Source organism: Lissotriton vulgaris, chromosome 7 (assembly GCF_964263255.1).
Source record: "Lissotriton vulgaris chromosome 7, aLisVul1.2, whole genome shotgun sequence".
Lineage (NCBI taxonomy): Eukaryota > Metazoa > Chordata > Amphibia > Caudata > Salamandridae > Lissotriton > Lissotriton vulgaris.
In genome coordinates, this window is record NC_141695.1 from 604,613,442 (window position 1) to 604,640,459 (window position 27,018).

Below are 27,018 nucleotides of genomic sequence, written 5' to 3' on the forward strand. Positions count from 1 at the left end.
AAAATTGAAGAGTTTAATACAGAAAAATACAGGACTTATGCATTTGTCCACATGAAGGTCGAGTTGGAGACAAGAATGTCGAATTACTAGGAATAATGACTACTTTGCCTCAATACAGAGCTTGCATTAGAGTTGATACAGACGTGCATACTTGCCACTGCTTTTTTCCTCGCTACATGATCAGTCTGATAAAGTACACTTTTACTTGCATTGAAAAATCATTTTGTACACCATTAGCTACTTGAACGAGTGGTGGAGAGACTCATTTGAAAAAACGCTTGAAGTGAATCACTCATTTCTCTAACCCTAAAACCCAAAGCCGAAACTCCTTTACATCGTTTTAGATATTAAAATTGGTGCAGTACTATGTGTTCCAAACCATAATCACCTGGTCCAGTGATGCATGGAGCCATGCTCCTCCGAACCCTCAGAGACCATAACCTCCAGATATTGTTAGCTCCGAGTTCCGAATCCAGCCAATTACCAATCCTCAGGACTTGTTCTTCTGCAGCACAGGGTAAGACTACACAGCGAAAAGCTTACTACCACGACTGGCAGGGCATGGCAGGGCAAGGCAATAGCAAGTAAAGACAGATATGCTTGTGACTGCCTACAAGCCAATTATTTATCCTGCACTTTAGGTTATTAAAACAGCCTTCTAGGGGGCCTCCCTCAATAGTCCTCCCTACTGGGTAAGGTGCTTAACTTTGCTACCAGGATGAACATCACACAGCCACTCAAAATGTGTAAAATAGTGTGACAAAACACCTATGGGCTCTTATTTCCCATAAACAGAGTAGTGATAACTATCATAATTCATGACAAGACAGTTAAGAACAGTTAGCGTTACAGGTGCAACAGAACCGTTTTAGGGGTTCATTCACTACAAAGTACCACTAGATCAAGTTGTATGGAGTTTGAACACATAAGTGTCAAATTCTTCGCAGTCATACGTCATCAGCATTAACCTATTAAATAGTATGGGTTACACGTCAGAGCTGAAAGAGCAGTAGAGCTTTTCGAGGATTTTTTTTAAAAAACTGCAAACTGAGCAGCTTGGCGTCAGAATACATGTTTCACTATCATATTGAATTTTCAGGAACCCACTAATTGTCTAATGAAAGAACATTATTCAAGATTTGCAAGACAAAAAAAATAAGATGCAAAGTCAAGAACTTCACTGGCAGCCCACGTAAAATTAGATGCCTAAAACGAATTCTCTTGAGTATCCCGCAATCTTTTCCATTGGCAATAGAATAATTTCTCCAATGCCCTTCAAACAAAAGCGCCTTCGACGCTTCGACAACATAACAGAAGAGAGTTCAAAACAGACCAGGTTAGATGACATACATCAATAACTAGGTAGTACCAATGTTGATGACAAAAATCAATTAGGTAGGTAAGGGAACAATGGCTACTTAAGGGTTAGGTGGCTGGGAGTCTCCATTGGCAGAGGTAAATAATTGGCCTTTCTTGGATACCGAAAAGAGGGAGACGGCACCTGCTTTGAGCCCTAACACCACCTGCTGTGCAGTGCACTCTGAAAAGGGGGGCGGGGTCCTTGCCCTAGGTCTGAGACAGGTTGCCTGTGGAGACCGTGTAGCACGAATGTTACCAGACTGATCTGGTGGAGTCTGCCAAGGACCCGTATTTTTCCCGCGCAGAAGCGCTGGTCACAGCTGGATGGAGGTGGCCTGAACCGGAAGGACGTTGCCTCCTTCTGGATCCTCTGTCGCTCAATAACGCTCGCTCCCTCTGCTACCGCCGCTGCGCGTGACGTCAGCCGTGCGCGCGGGCCCTGCTGGTTACGTACGTGTAGTGCTGGGGTTTCTCTGGCTGCGCGGGTAGAGCGCCGCCGACTGGGGGCGTCGTAGAGCCTGCGGGAGAGCTGGGCAAGGTACCCCGCGACATCTTCCTCCTCCCTGTGCGCTCCGCGGATCCGTTTTATTATTCGCTCAACTCGCTCCGAGCGCCGACGCCACGGCGCCTGCGCCAACGCCATTGTTTGATGCCCCCCCTTCCCTCCCCGTGTACAGCAGACTACGGACCGCTGGGGCTTGTGGTCCAAAATGTGACTGGAATTCTGATTGGGTGGGAGAAGAAAACTGTAAAACCCAGAAAGGTAGTGCCGTATGGACTCTGAGGAATTGGCTGTGGATCTAGGGTGGCCAACTGGCATTGGTGCAAATTCAGGATGGCGAGTGTAAAAATTCAGGACAAGGGGTCAAAATTCAGGACAGGTGGTCAAATTTCAGGACAAAAATTTGTGACAACAGGTATGCTTTGCAGACACATCAGTGGATGTTATACAATAGCCTATAAATAAATAGGCAAGGAACATAAGTACAAGTCACTTCTCCTGCCCTGTCACTCTCTCCTGCCTGGTCACTTTTCCTTCCCCGTCACTGCTCCTTTGTCAATTCTATGTCAGTCCACGGAGGCTCAGATTATGCTTCTCTTCACTTTACTGACATAAACAGCAGCCAATAAAAACTTTAAACTGGCATGACCCCGGAAGGACAACCCCCTCCAACAGTATGCACCAATCACTATCAAGTCCAATGTATAACTGTCCATGTTTATCCATACGACCTCCTCTTTCTTTGCTGCTGCAGCAGCGAGTTAAGTGCCCTTTACCTTTCTACTTTATGGTGGTTTATGGTTGGAGGGCGGTGGTTGTGAACGGCGCGGGTTCGTGCCCTTGGCTTTGTAAATGTTGATGTGATTTCATGCCTTAGCGCTCCTTGACTGCAACGTTGTGCTGTGTATCCCTCGCACGCATCTTTCGCGTTGCGGAGGTGTGTTTTATGTATTCGCCTTTGACTCAGGTTATTTTGTGACCCGCTCGGGTCTGTGCCGCGCGTTTGTTTTGCCCGGTGTCCGCGAGTCGGCGGTGCGCGTGTCTCGCTCGGTAGGGGGCGGTGGAGCAGGAGGAGACAGACGCGAGCCTCTCGCGCTCAGGAGGCAGTCAAGTTCGGCCCCACGAGCGACGCGCATGCGCGAGGAGCCGCTTTCGTTTTCAGCAGTGCCGGCTCCTCGCACATCGCGCGTCTTTCCGACTGCATCAATCCTGGTCTCAGTGAACGCTTACCGGAGCGTGTCCGGATCAGAGCCTTGCTCTAGGGGAGCGTTTGTGTGAAAAAAGGGGTCTCCTTCCACCTAAATCTTGGCCTCTCAGCGTGGTGAACTTTCTGGATTACTGTGTGTGTGTGTGTGTTTGAGGCACCCCTGGGCTGCTCCCCCCTGTTGAAGTTCCTCCACACCTCCCTGCTTTAGCGCTATGGCGTACTACGCCGAGGAGGATAACCAATGGGCAGAATATAATGAGTACGAAGAGTATGAGCCACAGGAAGAACAATTGGAGGAAAATTTGGTTGAGGCTCTGGATACTCATGTCCACGGGTCAGTGAATAAGGCATTGATCAAGGCTCTCAAGCCTTTTACTCACACCCTTCAGAAATATGGCAAGAGGAAGTTTAAGTCAGCCCGACAGGGTGATACCTCTCCTCAAGCCTCGGCCCAGGTGTTAGCACAGATGGCCAGGAATGTTATGAAGGATCATGGCTCGATGGTTATGGATACGTCTGGGGATTCGTCCCCGACCCCACCTGTCACTTCTGATTCTGAGGTGGACTCGGTGACGTCCAGGAAGAAATCGAAGAAGGTGAAACACACCGCCTATAAGGCTGATAATAGTCAGGCGCCGAAGAACCTTCTGTTTGATCCAAACAACATTGTACACCCTAGGTCCACGGAGTGGGTGCCGTGCCCGGAGGTGGCACACTATGTGGGTAATAACCTGCAACAGGGTTTCGACAGTAGTGTCAGAGCCACGCTCAGATCTGAATGTCCCAGGCCATCCTTGACGGGAAAGGTGGCAGATACGCCGGACTTGGACCCCACGATGGCGGCCTTTATGAGAAAGTTTGCGAAAGATCCGAAAAAGGGATTAGATAGAGCCTGGCGAGGGTGTCAGGACAAAATGTTGGACGTAGCTGGACCCCTCACAAAGATTCTGGACGCAGCAGTCAAGGCAAAGGATAGGAAGGTGCCACTGGATGTGTCAGAGATCCTTGAATGGGCACAACGTGCCATGTGCTTTTTAGGGAACGCAAATGTGGCCCTGTCTACGGAGCGGAGACGCTCCTTTCTTATGAGAATCGACTCCCAGCTGGCGGAAATGGCCCCTTCCGAACCTGGTTCTCTCGCCAATGGTATGCTTTTTGGAGACAAATTTGTTAGAGAAATGGGCAAGTACATTGCCACCTTCTCCGCGCTGGACCGAGCGCAATCAAATATCAAGAAGGTTTTCCACACTGGTGTTTTTGATAGGGCCGGACGCCCACGAGGTCGAGGGTCCGGCCGAGGTTATGCACAGACCTCACGTGGAGCAGATCAGAGAGGCAGAGGCAACAGACGCTCCAACTTCTACCCCTCCCGCGATAGAGGAGGCAGGGGCAAAGGACAGAGAGGATCCTATCGTGGCCAGCAGAGTGGTTCTGGAGACAACTCCTACTCAGGTACGACTTTTGTGTCCGTCAGAACATATGGTGGGAGGCAGACTGTCTCTTTTTCTCCACAGGTGGCGCACGCTCACGAGCGACCCTTGGGTGTTGCAGACAGTACAGGGATTTCACATAGAGTTCTATGCCTCCCCGATCCAATGGCGGAGACCGAATGCCCTGCATTTTTCCCAGACAGAGCAGAGTTTCATCGACGTAGAGATATGCTCTTTACTCCAGAAGGGCGCGATTGTGGAAACCGTTCCACACGACCTGGGCTTCGTGAGCACTGTCTTCGTGGTCCCCAAAAAGGACCAGGGGTATCGGCTAGTGTTGAACCTCAGGGAATTCAACGGCTGGGTGGTGTATCGACACTTCAAAATGGAAGGTATACACCTACTGCGCGACATCCTCCTAGAACAAGATTGGATGGTACGCCTGGACTTAAAAGACGCCTACCTGGCGGTGTCCATTTACCCCCCTCACCGGCGTTTTCTACAGTTTCAGTGGCGCGACCGGTGGTTCGAGTTTTCGGCCATGCCCTTTGGGCTGTCGTCCGCCCCATGGTGTTTCACCAAGCTGATGAGACCCGTGGTACAGAACTTGAGGGAACGGGGCGTTCGCCTCATTATTTACCTCGACGACATACTGATTTTAGGTCGGTCGCCGGAGATGGTGTCACTCCATCTGTCCTGGACGATTCAACTTCTTCAGGACTTGGGTTTCCTTCTGAATTTACAGAAGTCCATCTTGCAACCTTCTCAGGTGATGGAATTCCTGGGTTTCCAGGTCGACTCGGTGAAGGCTCAACTACTCTTGCCCCTCAAGAAGAGAGTGGCTATCAGGAAGGAGTTGAGGAGAGCGCTTGCCTCTCCGACAATCTCCTTGAGGATTTTGGCGCGCCTGGTCGGACTTCTAGCGTCATCTATCCAGGCGATATTTCCGGGCCCTTTACATTACAGGGCCTTGCAGCGTTTGAAGGCATTGCACTTGCGCAAAGGTCTGACTTACGCTCAACAAGTTTCCCTTTCGCCAGAGGCTCGTACGGAGATGAACTGGTGGTTAGAGCTTATGGATGCGTGGAATGGCAGAGCCATTTTCGCGGCCACCCCGGAGGTGGTGATAGAGTCAGATGCCAGCCGCTGGGGCTGGGGAGCCCGTTGCGGCTCGGTGGAGACGGGGGGTCGATGGTCCGGCGACGAGCTGAGTCTCCACATCAATTGCCTGGAACTTCTGGCGGGTTCCTTCACGATTCGCACTCTGTCCCCTCAGAAAGTGTCATGCTGCATTCTCCTACGCATGGACAATGTGTCCGCGGTGCGATACATAAATCGCCTGGGAGGCACCAGGTCTCGCCTCCTGGCGGAGATAGCGAAGGATTTCTGGCAGTACTGCCTGGCCCATCAAATTTCAGTGACGGCGGAATATATTCCGGGGTCTGCCAACGTGACGGCGGATTGGAACTCTCGGTACTTGAGAGATGCCAGCGATTGGAGACTGCACCCTCGGATCTTCGGGGCATTGAACCACAAATGGGGTCCGTGTGTGATGGACCTTTTTGCCTCTCGGCTCAACCGGCAACTTCCCCTATTTTACAGCTGGCGCCCGGATCCCTTGGCGATCAGCTCGGACGCCTTCCTTCAATCGTGGACGACTGGCATTCTGTATGCGTTTCCTCCGTTTATCATGATCCCGAGAGTTCTGGCTCAAGTTCGGAGGCAGAATGCGGAACTGGTCTTGATCTCACCGTGCTGGAATGCTCAAGCGTGGTTCCCGGTGGCAATGAGTCTCACCTGTGCACCGCCAGTGCGGATTTCATCGTTTCCGGATCTTCTCACGGACCCGGTGGGTCTCCCCCACCCGTTGGTCCTTCAGAATCAGTTGTCCCTCATGGCGTGGAGACTTTCCGGCGACGTTGGCAAATGCCGGGAGTTTCACAAGACACTCTCTTTTTCTTATCTCAGGCATGGGCACTTTCCACCCACAAACGATATGAGTCAGCTTGGAGACGATGGGTTGGTTGGTGTAACGAACGGCAGGGAGATCCGGTGGGATCCGATATCACTGTCATAGCGAATTTCTTGTCGGAACTGGCAAGATCTGGCCTGGCTTATCGAACAGTGAATAGCTTCCGGTCGGCGATCTCTGCGGGGCACCCGCATGTGGACGGTAAGCCCGTTGGGGAACACCCTTTGGTGTGCAGAGTAGTCAGGGGGGTCCGCTTAGTGAAGCCCCCTCAACCCAGGTATACTGAACTCTGGGACGTGTCAGTGGTCCTACGTTTTTTGGCGGCCTGGCCGGCTAATGAGGGTCTGTCTCGCAAACAGCTCTCAGCTAAACTTACACTTCTCCTCTGCTTGGTCTCATGCAGGCGAGTGTCGGATATTCGAGCCTTGGATTTATCAGGTAGAGTATTCACTCCCACGGGAGTTTCTTTTACGATCTCTAGACGTACGAAGACTCATACAAAATGTATTGCATATCCTGCATTTCCTCATCACAGTAAATTATGTGTAGTCAAATGTTTGAAGGTATATGAGGATTGTACTAGAGAATTTAGAACTGGTTTTGGTCAACTGTTGATTTCATTACAGAAACCTTTCCGCCCAGTCACCAGTGCGACTCTGGCCAGGTGGGTTACCTGGTTGTTGGACCTGGCGGGTATTGATACCTCTAAATTTGGGGCTCATTCTGTGAGAGGGGCTATGGCCTCAAAATCCTTTGGTGCCGGCTCTCGGCTTCAAGATATCATGACTGCGGCAGATTGGTCTTCTGATTCCACATTTAAAGTGTTTTATCATAAGCCTATTGTGGATGTGGCCTCGGTGGTGGTGGATGAACTTTAAACTAGCATAATCTGAGCCTCCGTGGACTGACATAGAATGAAAAATTGTCTAGCAGACGCGACAAAGAATTTTCAATTCTATTAAGGACACGGAGGCGAGGATTATCCCACCCAGGCTTGCAGGATGGTATTTCATGCAATATTGTATGGTTGATGAATTATTGTACCCACCCGAATGATTGTTATTGGCTTGTTGTATTTCCAAGTTTGGGAATGGCCATTACGACTTATGTTCTTGTTTCAGGTGATCAGCACAAGCAGACATGAGATGAACAGTCTATGATCTGGATATCTATGACGAGGTGCAGGAGATGCCTTCCTCGACGTTGGATGCGATGATTGCCACGTTGGCCTCCGGTCTTGTTGGACTGATGATGTGTCGCAAAGAAAGAGGAGGTCGTATGGATAAACATGGACAGTTATACATTGGACTTGATAGTGATTGGTGCATACTGTTGGAGGGGGTTGTCCTTCCGGGGTCATGCCAGTTTAAAGTTTTTATTGGCTGCTGTTTATGTCAGTAAAGTGAAGAGAAGCATAATCCTCGCCTCCGTGTCCTTAATAGAATTGAAAATTCTTTGTCGCGTCTGCTAGACAATTTTTCATTCCCCTGCTCTGTCACTGCACCTGCCCGTTCACTACTCCTGACCATTCACTGCTCCTGCTGCTGCCTAATCACTGCTCCTGCCCCGTCACTTCACCTGCCCCATCACTTCACCTGCCCGTTCACTGCTCCTGCCCTTTCACTGCTCCTGTCCAGTCAGTACTCCTGCTCATGCTTGATCACAGCTCCTGCCTCATCACTTCCCCTGCCCCCTCACTTCTCCTGCATCGTCACTTCTACTGCCCCCTCACTTCTGTCCGTTCATCGCTCCTGCCCTGTCACCTCGCCTGCCCCATCACCACTCCTGCCCCATCACCACTCCTGCCCGGTCACCTCTCCTGCCCGGTCACCTCTCCTGCCCTATCACCTCCCCATCCCTGTCGCCTCTCCTTTCCTCTCGCCTCTCCTTTCCTCTCGCTTTTCCTGCCCTGTCCCTTCTCCTGCCCTGTCCCTTCTCCTGCCCCGTCACTTGTCCTGCCAGACACTGCTGCTGCCCTGTCCCTTCTCCTGCCCTGTTCACTGCTCCTGTCCTTTCACCACTCCCGCCCGGTTACCGCTCCTGCTTCTGCCTGTCACTTCTCCTGCTTCGTCACTTCTCCTGCTTCTTCACTTCTCTTGCCCCGTCACCTCTCTTGCCCCGTCACCTCTCTTGCCCCGTCAGCTCTCTTGCCCCGTCACCTCTCCTGCCCGTCACTTTTCCTGCCTATCACTTCTGCCCCGTCACCTCTCCTTTCCTGTCACTTTTCCTGCCCCGTCACTGCTCCTGCCCGTTCATTGCTCCTGTCTGGTCAGCACTCCTGCTCATGCCCGATCACTTCTCCTGTCCCATCCCTCTCCTTTCCTGTCACTTTTCCTGCCCCGTCACTGCTCCTGCCCGTTCACTGCTCCTGTCTGGTCAGCACTCCTGCTCATACCCGATCCCTTCTCCTGCCCTGTCCCTTCTCCTGCCCTGTCCCTTCTCCTAACCCGTCACTTCTCCTGCCCCGGCACTTGTCCTGCCAGACACTGCTGCTGCCCTGTCCCTTCTCCTGCCCCGTTCACTGCTCCTATCCGATCACTTCTCCTGTCCGTTCACTGCTCCTGCGCGGTTACTGCTCATGCCCATGCCAAATCACCGCTCCTGCTCCGTCACTTCTCCTGCCCGGTCACCTCTCCTGCCCCATCACCTCTCCTTTCCTGTTGCCTCTCCTGTCCTGTCACTGCTCCTGCCCGGTCACCTCTCCTGCCTTGTCACTACTCCTTCCCGGTCACCTCTCCTGCCCCATCACCTCTCCTTTCCTGTCACCTCTCCTTTCCCGTCACAGCTCCTGCCTGTCACCTCTTCTGCCCTGTCACTTCTCTTGCCCTGTCACTCTCCTGCCCAGTCACCTCTCCTGCCCCGTCACCTCTCCTTTCCTGTCGCCTCTTCTGTCCCATCACTGCTCCTGCCCTGTTTACTCTGTGTACAACATTGACAAGTTACACAAGGGGGAAAGTTCCCCACTGTACTTTGTTTGGGGAAAGCTCCTTTGTAATCTCCAACTACGATCTCACTGGCACATGATATGCTAAAGGTGGACGGCAGGTGCATTGTCATTCGAAAGGGGATAATCGGCCTAGGTCGGAATGACAATGGGCCTGCCCACAGTCTGTGCGAGCTCAGGAAGGGGCTGCAGCAGCCTATCAAGTTCAACACAGAGCAGTGCGAGCTGGCCCTTGAGAACTTTTAATCTCTTGGGGCTTCTCGCAGGGAACGGTGTAATTAATGTCCAAAATTACGGACAAAAGGTGTCCGTAAAAGGAATGATTACGGACAACGGACATCACACCAAAATGACGGACGGTCCGTGAAATTTACGGACGGTTGGTCACCCTATGTGAATCCCGGGATGTGTAGTTCTCAATTTATACTTTCTCCCAGCAGTCCTTGTATTTCTAATGCTTGTGTCTATCACTGTGAGTGATGGTTTATTTAGAGCTGTTAAGCATAGAAGATACGGAGAGAATGTTGCCTAAGGGGGGGGCGGGGGGCGCTGTTGACTTGGGCACTAAGAAACCGGTTTCGAGTTTCAACGTGGGCTCAACATCCGGTAATTCTGGGCATTCACTAAACCTCCCTGTGCCTTAGAAAATAAGCATTGGCAAAGCCAATAGGTCTAGCTTATGCAAGAGCTATTGGCTTGCCCAATGTGTTTTTTAGCCATGTTGTACACCAGCGTGGCTGCTGTTCAGCATGGTTAAAGTGACAGAGTGGAGTGGAGCAAAGTGACATAGTCTGGAGGGTCGTGGAGTAAAGTAGAGTGACGTGGAGGGGCGTAGAGTGGATGAAAGTCGTAGATCAGCACAGAGTAGTGTGGAGTAAAGTGTTTTGGAGTTGAGTGGCCTACTGTTTAAATTTAAATTACCCTTAGATTTGCACAGACAAACCATTTTACCGATAAAAAGACACAGCGCACAAATGATAATGTGTGGAAATGGCATCACCTAGTGTATTGATTTATTTTGATCATATTAAAATATTTCTTTCCAGCAAACTTCGAAATTACAAAAAGTGCTTCATTTGTGAGTTCAGAATTCTGATATATTTTAAAATATGTTCACATCATATTTACAGACATTTACATTTTGTTGTGTTCTGTAAAAAAATGTCCTTTCACACCACCAGATCATACGTAAATTCTGTCACTTTAAAGTCAAAAGTAAGAAAACAAAACACCCAACTCATTTGAAAGACAGAATGACATTTGACTGCTTTCTTTGAATGCACAGCAAATGTGACAAAATAAGAACAAAATGTAAAGGCCTGTTTACAGAGAAGGGAGTACTCGTGGAAGAATACAGGAAACAGGCTATGCTCTATGGGATGGATAAAGACATGCTGGACAGCCTGAAACAAATAAAGCCAGCAAATAGAAAGTAAGCAAATGTGATATACAAACTACAAAGCCAATAGTAAGCAATGGGCGGAATACATTCCTACAGAAGCTTGCGGAATGTCCCTGAGAAGTCCTTGAAAACCAGACAGCGTAGGCTTTGACCTAAAAAACGAAAGAGCCATGTTGTGTGCCATAAGCATTCAGGGCTGTCTTTGTGCAGTGAAAGTAGAGTCCATAGTCCTTGTGCGCCCAGTACTACTGCATGTGTATCCTGCATGATGAGTCAAAATCCAAAAATGACTCAGAACCTATATTTTGTACACCTCGTGCATTCAATTCAGATTATGCACTGAACACTTGCTCACACGATGTGATGCAAATATCTCTGTGTAATTAGTGTAAATATTTATTTTTATTTATTTTAAAGGTTTTATATAGCACTGGCTAGACCCGGAGGTATCAGAGCGCCTTACATGAGCATAATTAACAATCAGAGGGGGGAGAGAGAGAAATCAGAATGGATTCATTCTCCCTGGGCATATTTAAATAAACAGTTAGAATCCATTCCTTGAGATTAAGGGTGTCTCCTCCACAGTGGGGAACACCTTTATGTTTTTAGGTCCCCTCACACAACAACAGGCCCCTTGATGTCATGCTTCATCATCGGGGTCATCGTACCCCTCTACGGGGTACGGCGTGCTGCGACCTACGAAGACGTGGGAGCACTTGTTAGACTATGTGTGGTGTTGGTGAGGGGGTATTTTGAATAAATGTGAGTGTATTGTGGGGTTTGGGAAATAGTGATAGTTAAAAAGAACCTGGCTCGTGGGGTGACTAAAAATTATTTAATAAGGCCCGGGCTGGTGCTGTTAAAAATGAGGGTGGGAGGTTACTACGCTGACAATGTGCGTTACCTCCTTTTTGTGTGCGTCGACATGTTTCGGTGCCAGAAGCACCTTCAGGACGGGGTGCACAAATCCCCACCTTAATCACGTTTCTCTAACTAATACCAGAATTTTCTAATAAAAGTGAGGAAAAATTACAGTGCAGGTAAAAGTAATGTACCAAGCAAAAAAAAGACGTTGTCTATTGATCAACCTGTAAAGGAAAGAAGACAAAAACATTTTTTTCTGGTGATCTCTCTCTCCATATCCTTAGGTAAAATGTCCAGTGGTTACAGGTGACATACTATAGCTGTATTCCAGTGCTTATAGTGGGATAAAAAATATTTTACAAAAAACACACTAGACTCACTGACACACAACATAGAGCACACACACTTAATGAGGAAATTTTTGATCAGATGTTTTCAAATCATTTCCTGGTCATAACATGTTTTGGAGTTGTAGATAAACCTCATGAGCCAAAACGTCAGGATCTGGTGTGCTAACTAGCACGATTTCTACGAGGAAATACCTCCCGATCGATCCCTACGTGGCTCCGGCTTTACATGAGCATCAGATCATAGTTACAGGTTACATTGTTACAAAGGTTCCACAGATATTAGAGCATGGCAACACAGTTACTAGTAAGGTCGAGATAAACAATCAGCACAAATACGTAAGGGAAAAAGAAGGCAAGGGGAAAGATTCAGGGGAGGGGGTAGGAGCTGGGGAAGTAGACAGGTAATGAAGGCGGGAAAGAGGAAGGGAGGGTGAAGGACACCGCATGGAAAGAGGAAGGGAAGGGCGAACGGGAGACACAAACCTGTAGACGAGTCAAAGCAACGTCCAAAGTCCAGTAAGCTGCGATCCCAGGGGAAGTGGTATAGCTTCCCTATCTCTGTTGCGGGAGGCTCCCTTTACGCAGTGGACTCTCTCAGAGGGGTCTCTGAGACTCCAAGGCCTACATACTGGATCCCTCCCCAAAAAGGGGAGAGGGAGTGCTTTGGCAAGGGGTGCCATACCATACCTCAGCTGTGAGTGACTCCCTAGGCGCAGTGGAGTCTCTCAGCGTGTTCGCTGAGACTCCAGAGTATAAATATTGGATCTTTCCCCCACAAGGGGAGAAGGAGTGCTTAGTCAAAGGGCACAAAGGACAGGGGTCTAGGCATACTAGCAGGCAAGGTGAGAGATTCAGGGGAGAGGTGATAGGAGCTAGGGAAGTAGACAAAGAGAGAAAGAGTGCTAAATGGGAACATATTTAAATAATGAGTTATTATATAGCGCTGGCTAGACCCGAAGGAATCAGAGCGCTTTACATGAGGAACAATAATGTTGCAATTTACATCAGTTAAAAGTTACATAAGTATCCAGAAAAGCATTTAAAGAACATAGAGGCCAAGGTGAATGGAGCAAGGAAGGGTAAGGGGATAGGGTAAAGGGGTAGGAGAAAGATAGGACGTAGAGACGAGGGGAAAATCTGCCCAAGGTCCGGCAAGGGGGGGGGGGGGGAGTCCACAATCCATCTCCTCTTTAGCTATATGGTAGCTCCACCGGGTAGCAGCCAATTTGCTTGGTCTCCACAGTCTGGGGTAAGTTCCGTAGGTTCCAAGTCCTGATGTATAAGCCGGTTAGGGGATAAGTTCAAGGTCTGGTCAATGTCCAATTGTTGTTCCAGGGAAGTAAAACAACGTGGAGGGGACCACTATGGAAGCCATCTTGGGGTCAGGCAGGGGACTGTACACTGGTACACTGGTGGCCATCCTAAGGTCAGGCATCTGGCCGTTCGTCAATATCCAGGACATCGGCTGCCAGAGAGTAACAAATCCAGCATGCACACACCATCGCACGAGCAGACATGCACAAGCACACACAAATGTGAGCACACACTCATATGCGCACAGACGCACGCACACACACAATCACATATACAGAAACATCCAAAAACGCAAGCACACATAAAATCCCATGCTCTAGTACAAAAACACCCAAGAACATGCACACACCATCACATGCACAGACATGCACAAGCACACACAAATGCGCTCACACTCTCAAGCACACAGAGACTACCAAAAACACAAGCACACATACAATCACAAGCTCCAGAACAAAAATACCCAAGGACATACACACAAGTACATGCGTACACACACACCATCACACGCACAGACATGGACAAGCACACAAATGTGCGCGCACACACTCATACGCGAACATAGGGCGCACACAAGCACGCATACAGAAACATCCACACGCACAAGCACACATACAATTCCATGCTCTAGTACAAAAACACTCGAGTACATGCACACACCATCACAAGCACAGACATAGGCACACATACAGAAACATCTGTGCGCACAAACACAAGCACACATAGAATCACATGCTCTAGTACAAAAACACCCAAGTACATGTCCTAAACCAAACTCTAATGCCAACCTATAAACCAAGGGAGTAACCAGAAGAACAAATTACCTCTACATAGAACCATATACTGAATGATATTTACCGAGCAGTGCAAATTACCCCAATCTTTACATTTAAGATTTCTTTCTTTGCAGCTGCCCAACTTACTGTTACTTTCTTTGCTGCTGACTAACTTATATTTCTTACATTTTCACTTCTGTTTTTTCCTTCTTTGTTTCTTGCTTTTATTTCCACCCGTCTTCCTTCTTTACATTTTTTCTTGCAATTAATTGTAGCTTTTTTCTTTCTTTACTTTTTCCTACTTATTTTATATTCCTTTTTTTACCTTTTTCTTTTTTGTTATTCTGCCTTTGTCCTTTTGTATAAAAAGTTATTACTTTATTTTATTTTTAGAACCAAGAGGAACTCAGTTGCAGGTAAGTAACAGTTTCAAGAATAGCAGTGATACTTTTTAAGATGCAGTAGGAATTGTTGTGCAAGGCAGTATACATGCTTTACAGTAATAGAAATACTTTTATATTGTCAGTCAGAAACAGTAGAACTCAGCAGATGTAAAATATAGACTTTTAAATGCAATAGGAGAAAATGCAATGCAATCCTACGGGAGGAAAACAGGTATATGCGTTTACAGGTAAAAACACAACTTACTCTTCCAGTCTTCAGGGGTTTAGACCAATACTGGGCAAGGTTCAGTGTAAGGTGGATACTGCACTAAAAGCAGCACTGGGGCGGCCGGGTGCAGAGGTCACTGGGCCCAATGTTAGTCAATGGAGATTATTGAAGGTAGATACCTGTGGTTCCTGGGCACAGGCCCCAGGGTTTAAGGTGAGCACACGGGGGCACGAGGCTGCACCAAAGCTACACCACCAGTGGCACAGGGGCGTCGGAGTGTAAATCAGCGCTGGGTGCCCAATGTTAACGAATGGAGGATCTTAGTCACACAAAGACGCTGCCAGCTCGGACCAGGAGACTGTGTGAAGGTGACCATCTGCTGGATAGGTAAGGTGCGATGTTGAGGGAGATCGGGGCACTGTTGGTTGGGCTCCCCAAGGCCGAGGGCTGAGGATGCAGGGATAACTTTTGGTGTTGGATTTTCTTCACCGGTCGCAATCAGGGGGACCCTTCGTTTAGAGGCTGTAGATGACTTTGTGGGTCACATGGAGGATGTTTTCAGGAGGGTTCCATTACTGTGCGGTCTCGAGCTATATTACAAACATACAGACTTATCTCATTGGCCAGTATCGATTCTACCTTTTGAGCATTGTATTTTCTCCATAGATCAATCAAAGTTTTTAAGCAGTGCATTACCATTAGTTTGGGTTGGTGCGCACGTCTCGTTTCATCAGCCTGAGTATTGTAGATTCAGGAGACTTTTAAATAATCTACACGTTCGTGGTTATTAACTAAACGTTATCCTCTCACAGTGTAGCATCAGCGTTTTTTCATTGAATTTCCTTGGCGATGTCTTGACCTGAAGAGCCTCTGTGTTGCATTTTTCAGCTTATTGTCTGGCATCCACTGGTTAAGAACAGACGCGGCATGCATCATTTTCATTGATAAAGGACCAACAATTGGCATTGTTTGCATAGATCTTTGCAGAATATAGGATATCAAGTTGTCAGAGTTGTGGCTTTTCCTGACGAAGGCACTTCTGGTGTCGAAACGCGAGTAGAAACCATCAAAGTCAACTGAGTTTGTGCCATACTGTTTGTCCTTTCAGTCCTAATGCAAAATCTTTGGAATTTTTAACCTTTGTCTGAATATGTATCAAACTATCTAATTACTGATGGAGCAAAATAGATTAGCTCCTGCTAAAAAATATATTAACCACCTTTTGATTGTCTTTTGCATATTGAATATTTAAATTACATTTTTTGGATGTGGTAAATGCATGCGGACATGAGCCAGCTAGTATGAGTGAGTTTTTATTGTAATGTGTATTAATTTGTAACAATAATATCATGTTTTGTATTTTGGGATAAAAAGTATCTTTGGTTCTTTCATTCCATGTTGCAAAAGTTGTGCTGATGAATAAGCAGTTAGTTGCCTTAAGTCTTTGCACTAAGATGACTTTGTGGGGTCCAGGATAGGTCAATGACTGAAGGAGTCGAAGTCTGGATCGCTGGGTAGACATCATTGGACAGGTGAGCTACTCGGGCCGTGGGTGTTTGGTGCAAAGTGGGCAGGCGTGACATATCCCCCTAGATTCGCAGTCCTTGAAGTTGGAATTTTCTGGACAGGGCTGCTGTCATTGGGAGATCTTTGTTAAAAGGTGTCAGTCTTCCTGGAGTTCTTGGAAGTTTCTGGCCACAGGACATGTGTTGTCTTCTTTGCAGGGTCTTGAAGCAGGAGACAGGCTGGTAGGGCTGGGGCCAAATCAGTAGTCGTCTTCCAGGCCCGGCTGCACAGCGTCTTCTTCATCATTTTCTTCTTAGGTTGCAGGAATCAGAGGGTCAAGGTTCAAGTGTGCCCCAAAAAACTGAATTTAGAGGTGTTACTGGTAGCCAATGGGCTACTTGCCTTTATGGTGACTACACCCTTGGTATGTCCCCTCCCTTTGTGGAGGGCGCATCCCCTAACTTGATTGGTTAGTACCCTTCCAATCAAGATGCAGGATTTCCTAAAGAGGGGGTCACCTTGATCCTGGGCACCATAGGGGTGATCCTTACTACTAATTTTCCTGCCAACCTTGCTGCCAAAAGGAGTGCTTGGTCAGAGGAACGGTGTTGTAATCTCCTTCTCTTTCCCTTCCCTACCCCTCTTGGTATAACCCTGCCCACCCTTCCCTGTTTTACCCAGTGGACTCTCCCTTTGGAATCTACCTTGGAATGTTGATTATGCATTCTAGTCTGGAGAGTTGATGGCTAATAAAGAAGTTGCTGAGATCTCACCTCTTCTTCTGGTGATCCCTTTTCAACACTGGAGACGATCCACTGCGTAGGGGGCAGTTTAGCCATCTCTCCTTTTGTGTACTCTATCCATCTGCAGCAGTGTGATTATGGTGGCAAAGCGGTGGGCAAACAGAGTACATGTTTTGACTGAAGAGCCCTTGTTCACCTGCTCCTGTGAACGTTGCTGAGGGGACCCCATTTTGTCTGGAGTCTCTTGTCGCCCTGCTGACTCCTTCGCAGCTGGGCGTAGAAGCCTTCCTGGTGCTGGACCCGTCTCCCACATTTTTGCTGTGTTATCGTGCTCCTGTAAACTTAGCTGACAGGATCTTCACTCTGGAACAGTCTTGGTGGGTTGAGAACTGGGATACTGACAAGAGTGCATGTTTGGGAGAGGATCTCCTTGTTCATCTGCTTATGTGAACGTGATAAAAGGATCCTCACTCTGGAGCAATCTCTGAGAGCTGACATCTGAGATGCCTGAAAAATATTTCCGCGTCCGGAAAATATTGGAGGAGTCCTTGAGCCAGCTTCTGTCAGCGTTGTGTGTGTTCCTGTCATGCTGCCAGTCCCTCGCAGCTGTGCGACGGAACTCCCCCGGTGCTGGACTCAGTTCCCACAACATTGCAACAAGTCAGTGTGGAGGTTTGTGAGCAGCCATCAAGAATTCTTTCTGTGAGCCACAGCAAGTATTCTATCAGCATTCGTTCCTGACTAACTTCGCCTCATGGTAATGCCTCAGCGAGCTCTATCGGCTTTGAAGGAACCTTTTGTTCTGACATGGTTTTTGGCTCTATTTCGGAGTTATGAAGACTTTAAGCTTGCTCACACCTATAATCTGTGTTCTTACCTTGTGTTGGCCCTTTTAAGCCCTTTTTTCCAGAGCTAGAAGAGGATAGCTGCTTTATATGATGATAGATCCCTTATTCTTGACTCTAATCCATCTATTGCCTATTGCTCCTGCAATGAGATCAGCATTTGGCAGTAATTCAAAATTACATCACAGTGTAGCCCGGCTCCTGCTTATTATGGTTGGAGCTGATTCAAAACTTTGAGCGCGAACATCTTTCTGAAGGGAGGGGCTGTTTCTCAGATGAGTAAGGAGTAGCTAGGCCCCAGCCCTTCTGGCTGTGTATGACAAAATTAGATTTTGCCCAAACAAATTTAAAGAATCTGATTTATATAGAATGTTTAAATCATTCCTTGGATTTAGAAGAATTATTTTCATGAATTAGGAGGTTTCTTTCGAAAATAAAAAGCACTTGAGGTGCTTTTTAAATGGAAAATGTATTTTTGCAAGATTGATGATGCGTGTTTCTTGTTTCAGATGGCTTTGTCGTGTGGGGGCCCTGGATGAGTGTCATTTTCTTATTTTGGAGTGCTGTGTTTTTTTTGTTTTCGGAATGATTGTTTCCCAACCCCCAAAACCCCCGAGGCTGAATCCAGGATTAGAAGCAGACGTACCAGGCTGAATCCAGGATTAGAAGCAGACGTACCCGGCTGACCAGACAGGATGGTGTGCGTCCTTGGCACCGGATACAGATGAAGATTGAGAATCATGGCCTACAAAAATGAACTATTTATACCTTTTTAAAGTGACTGACCCTTTTTAAATCAGAACAGAGACAATTTATAATTGGCTGCCTCAGCAGTCAGGTTCAAACCAGATACTTAATTTTTGAAAAAAATTTCATTGTCCTGGAAAGTAATTCCTTGGCCTGCATTCTTGAGCCTTGCATTTTTCCCATGTTTCTATTTCAGATGGACATTATGCCACTTTTGCAGTTACCATATACAGGCCCCACTTAAAAAAAAAGTCTCACAGTCCTGTTCATGGTTTTGATGTTTATGCAGTGCCACATTCATTTAAGATTCATATATATTTTGCTTTTAGTATGCTACGCTATTTCATTATTGATACACTTGTTTATCTTTCACCTATTTCATAGTTTTCCTGTTTTCTGCAAAACAGTCTTGTCACCAGACAGAAAGTAATGTTTTAAATGATGGTGCACACATGTGTTCCACAGCATGATACAATGAGGAACTAGGTGCAAACTGTTTCCTGATTTCGATGATTTGTGATCTTTACCTATTGTCTTTGGCATGGTTCAAATTTAATTCTATGATCTTGTAGATAATATATACACCGCACTTAGATAATTTTCTTTGACTTATTGCTTGATATGCATAGTGCTACACCAGCTATTTTGTAGGAATGGGGTTATCTTTGATTTCCTGTTATTACATTTTCACTTTGATTCATCAACTCTTATTTAGAACAGTGGGATTAGTTCCAAGGGTGGTCACCCTAGACTTTAAGTTGTCCTGGGAGGTGTGTCTTTTAGTCAGGTTATGTCCTACATCTATTAGTAATGTTTGCCCAGACCTTGAGGACCCTTTGTCATGTTTATTTGTCAGATTTCACCAAATTCTTTCTTAAGTTGACCGGAGTAGGTAGGCCTCATTTAGGCCTGTTGTTATTTTTATTCCACACACATGGCCCTACACCAATAGATTTCATGAGTTATCACTAAGAGTTGAGGCACATTTAATTCTTAAGTTGACCAAAGTAGGTAGGCCTCATTTAGGCCCTTTGTTGTTTTATCATTAGAAGTTGAAGCACATTTAGTTCTTAAATTGACCGAAGTAGGTAGGCCCCATTTAGGCCCTTTGTTGTTTTCATTTCACAAACATGGCCCTTCACCAATAGATTTCATCAGTTATCACTAGAAGTTGAGGCACATTTAGTTCGAGGGTGCTTTGGTTAGTTTCTGTTGTTATCAGATCAATCTTAGTTACATTTCAGCATTCAGGTCAAGGGTGCTTTGATTTGTTTTCAGTTGGTTGTTAGATTTGTATTTCCTACATCAAGTTTTAGGTGGAATTTCCTTGTCATTTATTTTAGGGAGTCTTTTGGTTTTTGGTTTTGTTGATAGATTATGTTGATGTTTGTTTATTAGTTTGTTGTTGTTTATAGATGTTCGCAAGATAAAGTCTAGGGTGGAATGTTCTGACATGGTTTTTGTCTCTATTTCGGAGTGATGAAGACTTTAAGCTTGCTCACACCTATAATCTGTATTCTTACCTTGTGTTGGCCCTTTCAAGCCCTTTTTTCCAGACCTAGAAGAGGATAGCTGCTTTATATGATGATAGATCCCTTATTCTTGACTCTAATCCATCTATTGCCTATTGGCTTTGACATAATTATGTGTCCTTTCATTATCCTGCCTATAGTAGAGGGTGGATCCTGTGGTCCTGACTTTATATTACACATTGGTATGGTTTGTGTAGGTACTCTGACAGACCTAAGGGTTATTTCATCCTTCTCAGGCCTACAAGGCCCAGAACTAGAGAGACTCCATTTTGCTTTCTGTCCCTGCAGAGCTGAGATGCTTGAAGGGTAAAGGTAATATTTTAGTTTTGAGCTGTTGTTCGTCCTAAGCGAACCGGAGAGAACCGGCCAGAGCTGAATCTAATCAAGAAGTGTCCCTGGGCTCAGGTCTCTAGACGAAACAAGCAGCTGATCACTGTGGGAGCGTCTAGAGCAAGGAGCCCGGTGCATGGACCTGGTGGGAGGAGGCTACTGGCTGCAGCTTTCCACTAGAGGAGAGGATTCCATATTAGCGAATTGCAGGAGAGGAGGAGTGGTCAGTTTGGTTCTTGAAGAGTGAAGAGTAGAATGTTTGCTGGAGCTGAAGAGTATAGTTCAGTTCTATTGGTTTTCTGGAATGGAGAAAGAAGGCAGATGATTGCTGAAGCTGGAGAGAGCAGTCATATGAACAAAGTTGGAACTATCAGCTGGGGCTGCCAGTTTATCAGAATGCATTAAAGCAGATGGAGGAGTTGAAGCTGCTAGCTGAAGCAGTTGAGCCAGAGGAGTGAAGCTGTGGTGACGGAGGGAGAGAGAGAGAGCCCTGATCCCACCAGAGAGAGAGAGAAACATTCCTTCTAATAGGTGAGGTAGTCTGAATTAGTCTGCTTTACACTTACACCTTAATCTTGTCTTTATTACCTAGGCTATTGTATGTCTAATCCTTTTTCTTACAGCGGTGTGTTACAGTTCCTGTTAGTTACAGAGACCCTGCAGATAACCTTGTCCCTGTTATATGTCTAATCCTTTTTCTTTCAGCGGTGTGTTACAGTTCCTGTTAGTTACAGAGACCCCGCAGATCTGTGTATGTGTCTATTCCCATTCTATTGTTATTGTAATAAAGATACCCCAGTTCTTAGTGAACCAGTCTGCATGTGTTGTTCTTATGATAGAGAGCGTTTAAATCAGGGAATAACTCTTGCATACAGTGTGTGTCTCTTGTTCTTAAAGCACAGGTAACCTTTCCTTCTAGTCAGGTGTTACAGCCAGAACAGATGCTGCCCCTGATCAGGTAAGTAGCCACTGAATAATTAGGGAGAGAGAGGAGCCCTTGGGCTAAAAGAACATTGATACACTAAGTGATTCGGCCATCCCATAATATTATTGTAGTAGCTAACCTTTAGTGAATAGTGAGAGAAACTTCCCAACATAGAGAGAGAGAGAGAGCTGAAGGTATTCATAGGAAAGTGATCGTCGTTGGTAAGCGGCGTTAAAGAGAGCATCAGGTGGAAGCCTGATGTGTATGTCCGCCGGATTGTGGACCGGGCTGTGAGTTAGAGAACACTGGGGAGGACACCAGTGCTTAGGTCCGCCGGATTAAGGACCGGGCTGTGAGGAAGAGAGCACTAGGGCTGCAGACCGGTGTGTAGGCACGCAGGATTGCAGAGGTGCCGAGTGAGCACTGACTGTAGTCAGTGTGTAATGGTAAATAATCAGAATTGCCCCAGGGTAGATTAGTCTGGACCCATGTGGTCGCGAGACTATGAGGTATGAGTGTGGTGTAGGGCATGGACGTCCTTAGTAATCAGTGAGTATTCCTAGTAATCCCTATAGATTTAGTGGTGTTTCTAATGATATGAGCTTCTATATTGCGAGTTCCCCATCCTCAGGTAGGTACCCAGGTGCCTGGATAGATGAGTCCTGAGGAGGGAGGTGGTTACGTTTTGGCCAGGTTGGTGTTGCTATGGTGAGCTGGTCCTATCTGGTTTGAGAATCTGGTCATAACACCTTTCCTGTCAGCTTGAGCTTACTGCCTGCGAGTTGTGGATACGCTGCTCCCCGTACGTTTGCACCCCATGGTCTTTTCTCCTTCATGCGCATGTGTCAGGCAGAGCCGCAGTCAGCCTGAGGTCCCTACCTAGTAGTGAGCGGGCGGTTTTCTGCTGGACCCACCGGTGTGTGAATGATCCTGGAGCGGGCCATTCAATGTTGAGACGCTTTGTAGCGTGTACAGTTTCGGTGGAGTGAGGCTTCGCATCCTCCGCTTCAACCACTGAAATACACGCTTTGAGCTCGCAGGACACTTTCTGCCAGCCCTGTGTGTGACAGCACCACCACACAGGACTTAAATGGGGTGAGACTTCTTGTTGTTGTGTGCTTTTGCCCAACTGCTCTGGGTGCATTTCATCCTCACTTTTTAAAAGTGACATTTAAGTAGTGTGCAGTACCCCACAGCTGCTTGTGCGCATTGCGTGTGAACTTCCAGCCCTTTTTAGGTCTCGCCTACGCAGCGCGCGTGCGCAAAAAGACCTTTAGCCGTCGCTTTGGCTTTTCAGCTAAAAACGTGCATGTGTTCCCTTGCCTTCAATGGCAACGCGTGCACGTGTGGCGATTCACTTGCGGGAGCGCACAGCGCCATATGTTATCAATTGTCGATGCGCCAGCCGCTTGCTCTCGCAAGTGAATCGCTTAGGCCCCCCTCCTGCTGCGCGTGCTTGTTCAACTAGGGGTGTTATCACTTCACAATGGGTTAACAGAGATATCTAGAGCTGCTACTTGGGCTGCAGCTAACACATTTGTGAACTATCATAGCCTCCAGGGATTTGGACAAACTATTTTAAAATCTGTGCTGTCTTTAGAAGTTGTGATTATGTTTTATCTTTCTCACGTTTTTCTCACTAATAAAGCTGGGCTTGTGTATTATTATTGAGATGGCCCCATTCTTTAAGGAAGATTAAATGGCCATCGGGGCTTTGGTAAACCTCAAAGGTAATGGCTGAAATGAGGCTGAGGGATGTAGGGATAATTCCCCTGTTACTTACCAATGTTCATTACAGAGAAGTAAACGGCATTACAGGACAGTGAGCTAGGCAATGCATCCAAGGTAGGTGGACAGTGGCCATGCCATGGGTTAATTGACAACTAATAACAGTAATCATGTCTGATTATTGTATATGATCTATAATACAAAAGTAGGTACATGCATGTGGAAAGCTTGTCGCGCATAGTATTTTTAATGCCCTTTATTTGGATGTTGTCTTTGTTTTCCTTATGGTTTTTTTCGGCTTCTGCAGAAAGAACTTAAGTCCACGCAGTGCTCATCGTTCCATTATTAAACGTTGCCTGGATGTGGTAGAGGTGACGTCAGCCGGTGCCTCGGGAGTCATCTGAGGGAAGGGCTCCCACTTCCCCTTGGCTCGCGCCTCCTGTCAGCAGAATCCGTTGCGCAACGCACTGCCTCAGAGGCTAAATGCGTCTCGTCTGTTGACCTACTACGCGAGGTGACCTCCTTTCACGCCATTAAGTTAAAAGCATCTAATGGCGTAGCCACTTAGCTTACGCAGCAAGAATCCTGCGGTTTCCAACAGTAGTGAAACCCTTACTAGTTATTCTGTGTTTGCAGACCTTTTTAATGCACTAAAGTGAAATAAAGCACTCTGCTGTGTTTGGGGGTGCTTTTAGACGCCAATCTATAAATAGGAGCAGCTCGGCTCAGTTTGACACATATCATGTAAGCATGTCAGAGCGTTGTGGCGGAGCCTGCCCTTGCGCAGCACTGATGCTTGGGCCTATGTCCGAAAGTGGCCCCTGCTTTAATTTTAAGAACCCCCGAGTAAAAGTAATGTGAACATAGCGCAGGTTAGGAGGCCAGCTTTATGGGAAAAGTGCTGCGGGCCTAGATCTGAAGCGGCCTTTCATCCTATTTACACTTCAAGCCTTGATTCAGTTTCCTGAAAGTTAATTCCCTTATTACCTTGGATGAATGTCTGGAACAGCCAGTCAGAATCTAGTGCGAGGGTAAACGTTTTATGACCTTGCCACCTCAGTGGAATGCAGATGTACAACAGATGTAGAGAGAGTATCTTGCAGCCAGGGCCAGACTGGGAACCTAAAGCAGCCCTGGCAAATTTGCAGTCTACCCGGGGGGGAAGGGTTTGGGGGGGGGGGAGTTCTAGTGTGAAACACTGCTGCTTCACTAAACCGGCCCCCAGCGCTGCCGAAATTGCAGCACTGCTCGAAATCGCCCCACAGTAACAAAAATGCCAGCCCTGCTTTATGGGAAAGGTGTTGCAGGCCTTGATCCTAAGAAGTCTTTCATCCTGGCTACACTTCAAGCCTCAATTCAGTTTCCTGAAAGTTGGTTAATCCCTTTATTATCTTGGGTGAATGTGTGGCACAGCCAGTAAGAATCTGATGCAAGCTTAATAGCAGTGAATAAAAATAAGCATTAAAAAAGCCAATAGGTTTCACCTATGCGAGAGCTTTTTGTAGTAAGTTGGACAGAAGGCGAAGGTGATTTCAGACGAGAGGCTTTATTGTAGTCAGGTCCTGCGCAGCAGCCGGCTCAGGAAACCATCAGGCAGCAACTGCCTTAACATTTTCATACACAAACTTCTATATTCTGAAGTGGAATCTTCACGGCCAGAACATCATGGCGTGAGCATTCCAATCAGCAAAGCATGAAAACCAGAACACTACATTATCCTTCTCCTTATAAATGAACGGAAGTAAGGAAAGAGGAGACAAAAAAAGACAAGCATTGGCATAGCCAATCGGTCTCGCTTTTGGGACCTTATAAGTATTTAGTTATGCAGCAAAATATCCTTGGTGCAACAACATCAAGTGTTGCATGGCTAAACACTTATAAGGGCCCAAAGGCGAGACCTATTGGCTATGCCAATGCTAGTTTCTATTAGATGCACCCAGGGCGAGGACCTAGCTGTGTTTGTTGTCTGTGTGGAAGGCAAAATTGACTGCTGGGGTGTTCATTTCGTCCTCTTAAGCCGTCGGCCTCTGCTCGCATTAACCCGTGCCATTTTAAGGACCTTGGTCAGCACTTATTTCCTTTTGTACTGCACGATGACAGCTGTGGCGAGCATGAGTCAACCCTCATCGTTCCTTAATGAAAATGGGGAGCCGGAAATACACAGACTGGGAAAAGTTGTGTGAGTCGTACTTAATTAACATTGGGGGAGATCGTTTCTCCCCATTGCGTAAACAGCCTATCCTTCTACACAACTTGGGGGTATACGGGCGGAATATTTATGAAACATTGCCTGAACCAGAGAATGAAGTTTAAGGGGAAGCTGTGGCCATGGATATATTTGCTAGTACCATGCTCAAGTTTAGTACCCATTTTGGGGACAAAATCAATGTAGTGTTAAAACGCCACAGGTTCTTCTGTAGGTCGCAAGGGAAACAAGAGACCGTAACTAATTACATCGCAGCTTTGAGAGGTCTAAGCAAACTGCGATTTTGGTAACCTCACGATTCTTTGATAAGGGACCAGCTGGTATGTTGCACGTACAGCATGTGTATTCAAGAAAAACTGTTAGCCAAGAACCCCACCCTCAGGGAGGCAGTGGCCACTGCCCAGTCTGTGGAACACACTGCCAAGTGCATCAAAGAGATGAAAGCACCTATGGATCTAGTAGCTAGTGTACAGGAGAGTGACGAGGAAGGTGAAATTTGCAAAGTAAAAGGGAAGGAAGGGTTGCATAACAAAACACAACTTCTAGAAAGGAAACTTGGATGTTTCAGGGGTGGCAGCAGCCATCATTTAGCCAATAATATCCAATGCCTAGCCAAGAGTGTGACATGTAAGAAGTGCGATAGAAGGGGGAATTTCGCTATGGTGTGCAAAGATGGGGACCCCAACAACAGAGAGGGAGGTGGTAAAGAAGGGGTCTGTGTCAAAGAAGTTAAATCTGTCACTCCCAATGAAAAGAAATAAGTCTTCCAGGTAAAAGACATGATCAGGAGTATTAACTTAATCTATCCTAAATGCGAAGTACTGCTCAAGGCTTTCACCATGTATGCAGATTTTTGTTCACTGTCTACCCTTCTTAACCATACTGATCTTGTGAGCATGCACAGGCATGGGAGTATCCCATTAATGAAGCCAGATATCTCACCCACAGGCTACACCAAGGAGCCCATACCCATGGTTGGAATGAATGAAGTGCACATTGAGTTCAAGGGGAGGAGCACAGTGGGGAAGGTCTACATTGTGAAAACAGGGTCTAATCTTTTGGGATAGCAGCGTCAGAAAGAGTTAGGAATAATCCTTGATCCTAATAACCACGACCAAGTGCTTTTGAGGGAGGTCATCCTATCCGGGGCCAGCATATCCAAGGAGTTCCCCAAATTGTTTGATGCAAAACTGGGCTTCCTTCATGATTTCCAGCAAAGGATCAAACTCAAAATTAATGCCAGACCCACTGTGCACAAGTTGTGCACAGTGCCACATTTGATGAAGGAACCCCTAGAGAAGGAATTGAACAGGTTATGCAGCATGGATGTCATACAACCCATTAACACCTCTGTGTTGCCCGCACCTATTGTGATCGAATCCAAGGCCAACGGAGAAGGGATTTACTGGGATAGCACTGTATCCAGATTACTTTAAGATGAACTCCATGGCTATACGACTGACATTCATCCCTATACCAGCATGACTAAGTTGGAAAGGGTTTTGATTGCTCAGCTACAACCCCCACATGACGTAAACCCCAGCAAACGGCTGGTCTGATGGGTTTTGCTGTATAGCCTATGTATTTCAGCAGTATCTGTTTACACATGCGCCTACCTGGTTCACAGTTTTTCTCATGGTCAGACACCATTCCAAGACTTGGTCTGCTCTGTTATGTATTTGGTACTTTGTCAGCAGGGGAAGGAGCAGACAGGTCGTTTAAAC

At 46.9% G+C, this 27,018-nt stretch overlaps 1 protein-coding gene and 1 long non-coding RNA gene across 3 annotated transcripts in view; one reads left to right on the forward strand and one right to left on the reverse strand.

Annotated features, from left to right (window-relative positions):
* UNK (unk zinc finger) overlaps window positions 1-1,913 on the reverse strand; it is a 670,943-nt gene extending 669,030 nt beyond the window's left edge. Inside the window, exon 1 of one of the 2 annotated variants that reach the window (XM_086930733.1) lies at window positions 389-1,722. In XM_086930733.1, coding sequence (XP_086786859.1) covers window positions 389-438 — 50 coding nt within the window. In that variant the 5' untranslated portion in view covers window positions 439-1,722. Of the gene's footprint in view, window positions 1-388; window positions 1,723-1,813 lie in introns of those variants that run through there. The other variant, XM_086930732.1, reaches the window with a different exon arrangement.
* LOC147702101 (uncharacterized) lies at window positions 1,816-21,245 on the forward strand. The gene is made up of 2 exons (XR_015297501.1): window positions 1,816-2,276; window positions 18,336-21,245. It is a non-coding gene; the product is annotated as an uncharacterized LOC147702101 (long non-coding RNA).
* Window positions 21,246-27,018: the final 5,773 nt, after the last annotated feature.